Source organism: Schistosoma mansoni, chromosome 4 (assembly GCF_000237925.1).
Source record: "Schistosoma mansoni strain Puerto Rico chromosome 4, complete genome".
Lineage (NCBI taxonomy): Eukaryota > Metazoa > Platyhelminthes > Trematoda > Strigeidida > Schistosomatidae > Schistosoma > Schistosoma mansoni.
In genome coordinates, this window is record NC_031498.1 from 30,067,719 (window position 1) to 30,075,716 (window position 7,998).

Below are 7,998 nucleotides of genomic sequence, written 5' to 3' on the forward strand. Positions count from 1 at the left end.
TTTAAAGAACGGAGCTAACACAAAAACTACCCACAAAAAGGTCGTGTGTGACCGACCTCAAGTAGTTGCCCCTTGGGTACTGCGGTCACGCTCTCAGGTCATTAAGACCACTTCTAACCCAATTTCCTTTTCAGGTACCTCTAGAAGAACCCTTCCACGGTGTGGGCAACCGGGAAGTGATAACTGCCCTCATACCTCTAACAGCACTCAAGACCACAGTATTCATAATCAATCATCAGATGGTAGGAACGGATAGTCCAGATATTCAAGCAGACCGCCTTATGCTATTCAGTTCTTAATGTTGTTTATATTTTACCAGTTAATTTGAAATGGAACTACTCTAGATTGAATAATCTAAAATTCTATTACATCTTATTTTATTATTAAATGATTATAAGCTGTCAGAAGAATTCCAACAGTACTATTGTGTTGCTACTTATATTGACATAAGTAGTATATGTCGTGAGTCAGGAATAGAATATCTGACAGCAGAAGATTGAAAAGAGAATAACAGAAACTGAAAGAAATCGGTATGGAGATGAAAGAACAGTGAAGTGCGAGACGATTGAGTGACATTTGCAAAGGAACAGTCAAGTTTGATTGATATTTTGCAAATTAAGTATTTACTGTTTGGTTCTTAGATTTTAGATCAGAGGGGGTTTTGTGGAGAATTTAGTATTTTCACTGTTGAAATCATGAGTTAATTGAAGCTAGACCATCATGGAAAACCTGGAAGCACTGGACGGCCGTTTCGTCCTATTATGAGACTCCTCAGCAGTGCGCAGATTTTAGTAAGAAATTCTGTATTTTGTTTTCACGCACATTCGATTGTCGCCAATGGTGTTTGTGTTCACTATGCTATGTACTAGGTAACATGATTTTCTTTAATGAGCAATATAATTGGTTAAATATTATCCATATTTAAATTCACTTGGTATTGTTTACTTGAATTTTCCCAACGTTGTTTACGACTCCAGTTGCTCAGTCTCTTTATTGGTATATGTGCATCCTGTGCGGACTGCCTCGACATTGCTTCAAGTCAAAAGTTCTATAAACAAAGATGGATGGTGATTAGCAGTGGAATGCGCGTTTTGTCATCAAAATTAAAATTTAGTTTTGCCTTTTTATCCTGCAGAGCATTCATTAGGAGGGTTGTTGTTGTTCTTTTTCACACACTCTGGGATCTTCTCTCCTAGTTGCGTGTTTATATCCCAGGTTTCAGTCAGGCTTATATTTTCTTTAGCTGGATATTCCATTAGTGTGTCTCCTGGCAAGCTTTCAAACTCTTGAGTAGCTACAGAGTTTTTTACTCTCGTCTTTTCATCTGATTACTGTAGCTCGTCCAATTGAGTTCTCTCACTTTCATCTCATACATAATTGTTCCTGTCCTTTTTACTGTTTCACTCGATTATCGTTGTCTGGAATCACAGAAATCCCGCGACAAAACTGCTTTGTCTTGATGAAAACTTTTGATTTTGACACGGTGCTGCTCACTGAACTGTGGCTTTTTTATTTGTATTTCCTTAGATCTTGGTATCAGGTGTTATTACACAATCTAGATTTTTCGCCTAAACATATTTTCTTCTGGCAATAACCTGTTCAATGTTACTGGACTGGGTGTTGAATGGTTATTTAACAAGAACCTTGGTATATTTTTTCTACCATCCCTTTCCCTTCTATTTTTTGAATAGTCCTTTTTTATTAATCAACAAAACGTTCCGCCTGACCATTTGATCGGGGGTGGTATGAAGGAAACCTGACGTGATTGATACTGTTTTCTCTTCAGGACTTATCAAACTGGAGTGGAAGTTAGCTGTGCTCCATTATCAGAATTAATAGTCCTAAACAGCTAACCACTCCTGTAAGTTTTTGCATCGTTGCACTAGTAGACACACTGGTTATTACGAACACTTCTAGCCATTTCAACGATCCATCGACAAAATTCAGGAATTGTTTATCCTGAAAAGGTTGAGCGAAATCTCTGCGAAGGCGTAGCCAAGGTTCTGTCTGTTCTGTTCATGGTCGAGCTTCATCTGTAATGGGTAGTTTAGATGACTATGCACACTTGTAGCATCGCCTTGCACTTTCTTCAATATCTTTATCGATATTTGGCCAATATACGTAAGCACAGGTTATTGACTTCATTCGATTCATGCCAGGATGATAAGAGTGTATATACTTCAGGATTGACATCCAAAGATGATTAGGAATGACAACCTGACCATCAAACAGGATGCAGTTACTTGTGGAACAGTTTTAGGTTTTCTGGCTGAAGATGTGACTGCCAGCCACAATGAAAGTAGTGTATTAGTTTGCAAATTATTAGATCAGTTTAATTATAATCTACATTTTTCCTTGATGTTGAATCAACGAAATGAACAGCATTTGTCAAAATTTTGCCATCAGAAGAGAGAGCGTGGGAAACTGCATTGTGGACTAACAGTCATTTAGTGTTACTCTGGTCTTTTTATCTCACATTCACCACTCCATCGATCAGCTGAAGATCACTGGTACTAGATAGGCAAACTAAGAGACCTAAACAATATTCAAACTCGACCAATACAACTGTTCTCCTACCTTAAGGTCTGATCTCCTGGGCCCTAAATAATTAAACAAGGAAATCAGTTTATTTTCACAGGCACTTTAACAATATTATATGAGTTAATACAATGATCAACAACATACCATCAAGACCAACTGTAGCTGCACAATAAGTGGATGATGATGTTACACAATCAATAATATCATTTGCATGAAACTCTTCTAAACATTCTGGTGCTAATGATGTATGTGAAAAGGATAAATCCAATTTCCATATAGCTCCATCAGCATCCTTTTAATTAAGAGAAAGAAAGCATGTATATATTATACAACAATAATGTGAGATTCATGACCATTGGCTTGTCTACTAGTTATTTATATCTTTATTTCTACGGTTTTTATTTATTTATTTGAACACATAAATATTGGTACAAAGAGGCACCAGATATATATGCGCCTCACAAATCTCATTTGATTTGTGTGAGGGCAGTGATACTACCCGGGTGCCCAAACCGAAGCACGTGGTTTACTTAGGGGACCACACCCGGAGCCTTTGACCTAAAGATCTGATCCACAAGGCAGTGTAGCATTGTGAGGAGATGCAGTCCCATGGTAGCCGGTGTCCAACTATTGATTCATACGCCATTTGTCCCCTTTTAGGATCCTGGAGCCCATGTGCACCATTGGTTTGGAATCAGGGTTTTCCAACTCCCCCAGGTGAACTTCCCGTGTCCACCAACCCGGTTAAGGCGCCGGACATTCGCTTTCCATCCTCTAAACTTCGTAAACAACACTCCCGGCACGAGAAGGCAGTGAGTAGGACTTCCCTGGCATAGGCTGTATACGCGTGGCCATGTGAGAGCATTTAGAGAGGGAGGGCGAACTCTCCCCACCTTCGGCCGTACCAGGGCATTTGGGGGCATATTTTTACGTGGATAAAATAAGTCAATTATTACTACTTGTAGCCATAATTGACTTATCTACGAATAAATAAGCTTCCATTTCAGCTTAGATATTAAATATTGGTCTTTATGGTTTATACCTACGATTGTCCAATACTTTTTTCAGAACATTTATATCATTCCAGTTAGTGAAAGTATTTTTGTACTTTTATATTATGAATTGAACTTAGAGAATCAAGAAATGTATGACAATCCTTTCGTTCTAGTTCGAAACTTCTCAGGAGTACACATCTACGAACTCATCAAAGGTTTATCTAACCTGAGATTGCAAGCTTTTAACTTTCAGACCATTGAATTGACATCTAATCGGTTAGGTTTCTAGCTTAGATCTTTAAAAATCTCGGTACTAGGACATAACTATGTCGATCTTCGGCTTGCAATCATAAAGTTCTTTACAAATTTGTACTATTTTCAGTCGGTGATATTCATAATGACAATTGGAAACCTAAATTTATTATTATAATAACTTACTTGTGCATACCACATTGTAGAATCAGGTAATGGAATTTTTACAATATGCATTAAATTAGCTTTTAATCCAACGCGTAATTCATTCATTGGTTCTAATTCATATATTCCACCTTCTTCTGAAGATTCTGCTGTATCTATAGTTTCAAAATCCCATGTCTATTCATTAAACAAGATGAAAATTTATGTAGCAAAATAGTAATTATTAGAAGGGGTTTTGTGAAGATTTCCGTATTTTCATAGTTGAAATCATGAGTCTATCGAAGCTAGACAACCATGGAAAACCTGGAAGCACTGGACAGCCGTTTCGTCCTATTGTGAGACTCCTCAGAAGTGCGCATCCACGATCACGCCTCACGAGATTCGAACCCAGGACCTATCAGTTTCGCGCGCGAGTGCTTAACCACTAGACCACTGAGCCGGTATCCGATGGCGTTTACGTCTAACTGCAACCAATCCACGAAGTTGAGCAACCGTTCACCAATTGTCTTCAGTGAGTTCCTATCTCACAACAGACGTGGTTTGAACTCCACTGGTTACTGCTTCTCACTAGAACTCCTGGATTTACCTGTCGAAGTCAGTCACTAGTGAACATATGGTTATTATTATCAGAAAGGGTTTTTTGTGGAGATTTAGTATTCTCATAGTTGAAAGCATGAGTCAATTAAACGGCCGTCTAGTGCTTTCAGGTTTTCCCTGGTGATCTAACTTCAATTGACTCACGCTTTCAACTATGAAAATACTAAATCTCCACAAAAAACCCTTTCAGATAAATAAATGTTTTTTATATCCCGAGGAGCAGTATGAGAGGTAACTTTTGAGGACTATTTATGGACCAATAAATACGTATATTTCCTATTGTATAATTGTTACCTAACTAAACTATTCATATTCGTGTCCCTCTTATTATAAGCTGTATTTTGGAAATAATGTTTCACATTGCAGAGGCTTTTATTGATGTTCTAGACTTAAATGGCTGGACTAAGCAGATAACAGGACCGACAAGTACTCTAGACTGCTCGCACGGTTTTCGCGTATCATTGCTCTGATCGATAAATCACTCCTCTCCAATTGAGGTCTTATCACGTCATATATTAAACAGGGGACTCAGGCCACACCATATAACAATGTTTATCTAAACTTCATTAATAAGTAAACTATTAACAGACAATTCAAGAGAGAAAATTGTCTCCTTTATATTGAAAAAGAAAATACATGTTATTAATCAGTTGTTGGGAGCTGTAGGATAATAAAAAGTATACCAAAAAAGATGTTGTTATATCCTAGCGAAGACATAAGTACGAGTAACTCCCAGGACCTATTAATGAACGATTATTCTATATATATTCTTATGGTTTAACTATTCAGTGATTAGATTGTGTATATCTATATTCATCTAATTATAAGCTTCATTTTGACCTATAGATTATTACTGTACGATTTACTATTCCAAAATAATACCAAGTTTATTGATTATTGCCTCCCCCGTTCCCAGCCACATTTGGCTCGATCTTGTACAAATATTATTTTCTATTTTATGGCGTGATGCAGTCTGTTTGTCTGGTATATAAACCGAGTATGATTGAAATAAATGATTCTCATAACAGAAGCTGCAATCGGTGTTCTTAGACTCAATTGAAAGGGTTAGGTGGACAATGGACCAATTTGGACACTAGACTGCTCATACCGGTCGAACCATCATTGATTTGGCACCGTGCCAAGATTAGAAAAGTCGTATTTCGATTGGCATACAGCCTTGTTCTTTTTTAAAAAAAAATTCATAACAGATATCCACCCCTTTTATTAGTTTAATAAAACATTCAATGTTTTAGAAATAAAATTTCTCACTTACTCTAATCCAACCATCTTGTCCAATAGTCATTAATTCACCTTCATCTATAATAATTTGCATTATATTACCATAATGACATGTTTGTTTATTTTTACGTGTTATTTGTACTTTAATTAAATCATCATCCCATATTAATAAATTACCCCATATTGAACCAGTTAATACTTTACCATCAGGTAATATAATAAAACCTTCTATATCTGTCAATTCAGTTTTACCAAATTTGCCTAATTTCCCTTGTAATTTTAAACCAGTAAATGTATTAGCTATTTGCCAAAATTTAATATGTCCAATACCAACTGTAGTAAGTAGACCAGTTAAATCATTTGACCATTGAATTTGATATATATCTTGTGAATATGCTTTAGATTTTAATATAATTTGTTCATTTTTCCAATCCCATATAGTTAATGTATAATCAGGATTTGAACCAACAGTAGCTAATAATTCACCATCTGGGCTAAAGAATATATTAAAGAAAAAACAATAGTATTTGTCATAGTTGAAAGCGTGAGTCAATTGAAACTAGATCACCGTGGAAAACCTGGAAGCAATGGACGACCGTTTCGTCCTATTGTGAGACTCCTCATTGACAGAGCGCATCCACAACGTCGCTTCGCGAGATTCGAACCCAAGAGCTATCAGTCTCACGCCAGAACACTTAACCGATAGACCACTGAGCCGGCATCCAGCAGTGTTAATGTCTAACTTCAACCAATCCACAAAGTTGAGCAACCGTTCACCAATTTTCTTCAATAAGTTCCTATCTCACGACAGACGTGGTTTGAACTCCACTGGTCACTGCTTCTCACTAGGTCCTGGGTTCGAATCTTGAGAGGTGGGATCGTGGATGAGCACTGCTACTGAGGAGTCCCATGATAGGATGAAATGGCCATCCAATGCTTCCAGGTTTTCCATGATGGTCTAGCTTTAATTGATTCATGATGTCAACTATTAAAATTTATCATGTAAATCTTGTTTATTTACTTACTTATTTTTCATACTTGCTAGTGGAAAATAACACCGTACTTACCAACTGTTTAAAACAAAACAGCCTGAACAATGTATTATTCTATGATTTTCATTCTGTAAGACACAGTGATCGAAGTTACATAACATAAAAAAACGAGGAAAAACCGTTTGTCGAGACTATAATATCTGAACGAACCAATCACGTATAAGATAACAGGTCTCGAATTTTGGCGCAAAATTCACCCATCTATTTGGATAAATACAGTTTTGGTATTATAGCTGATGTCAGTTCGAGATGAAAAACCATAAATCTAATTCTTAACCTTAACCATCGACTGTAAATCATAATTCTAATTCTCCACACAGGTTTATAACCCTCATTTGGCCCTAGATACTAGGTGGACATTCTCAAGGTTAATTTAGTGTCCCTCAAAGGTCGTCCCACCGCACATGACAAAACAACATGCTAGTTATAGACAGTTTATGGTTAATGTTAACAAATGAAACATCATTTAGTATTTAAGAAGGGTTTAAATTGCTAAAAATAGACATTTACATATGAATACGAGGATGAAATGACTGTTAATGAGTTTAAACAAATTGGAAGAAGAGTAATAGTTCTCAGCAATGTTAGGATTGTGGATAGAATTCGATATATAATTCCCGTTAAGTCAGAATTACGACTTACTTTTACAGTGATAGGAGGAGTATGTTACAGTTAGGTTGATAAGCTTAAGATTTGCGGTTATAATGTGTATAAACTAACTCCGAGAATTGGTCCTAAATCTAAACTATTGTGATTACATACATGTTTGTCTAACTTGAATCGGTTCGTGATTTCGATGAAGTTCGACAATTTCCACAAACCCATAATAATAAAAACATATAACTAACCTAAGAATGGTAAACAAAGAAGGATAGTGGTTAGCATTGGAATCCAGGACACGCGTTTAGTCCTATTTGGGACTCATCAGCTGGATGCACCTGCATCTCAGAGTTTATGTTCACTGTGGGACTCGAACCTAGTATCTTTCGCTTCAAACGCCATCGCGTTATCCATCCGGCCACTGAGTCCTTATAGCCACTTGCTTGTGCGATGGGGTGAAGTTTAAATCTTAATTAATATTGTTTGTTTGAATCTTCCCATTGATGTTTTAGAACTGCAACTGATCAGTCTCTAATTGGCATATGTGCATACAGTGC

At 36.8% G+C, this 7,998-nt stretch overlaps 2 protein-coding genes across 2 annotated transcripts in view; both read right to left on the bottom strand.

The window, feature by feature from the left end:
* The window catches only part of Smp_170700 (putative wd-repeat protein), a gene marked incomplete at both ends in the record, with an annotated part of 43,093 nt that overhangs the window by 30,357 nt on the left and 4,738 nt on the right, over nt 1-7,998 (bottom strand). Inside the window, one exon of the mRNA XM_018797445.1 lies at nt 5,824-6,283. Within this exon, the coding sequence (XP_018652486.1) occupies nt 5,824-6,283 (460 nt within the window). The remainder of the gene's footprint in view (nt 1-5,823; nt 6,284-7,998) is intronic.
* Nucleotides 2,633-4,061, bottom strand: Smp_114970 (hypothetical protein; the record flags this gene model as incomplete). Its single annotated transcript, XM_018797446.1, has 2 exons — nt 2,633-2,833; nt 3,975-4,061. The coding sequence occupies 2 exons, from the start codon at nt 4,059-4,061 to the stop codon at nt 2,633-2,635; spliced, it is 288 nt and encodes a 95-aa protein (XP_018652487.1).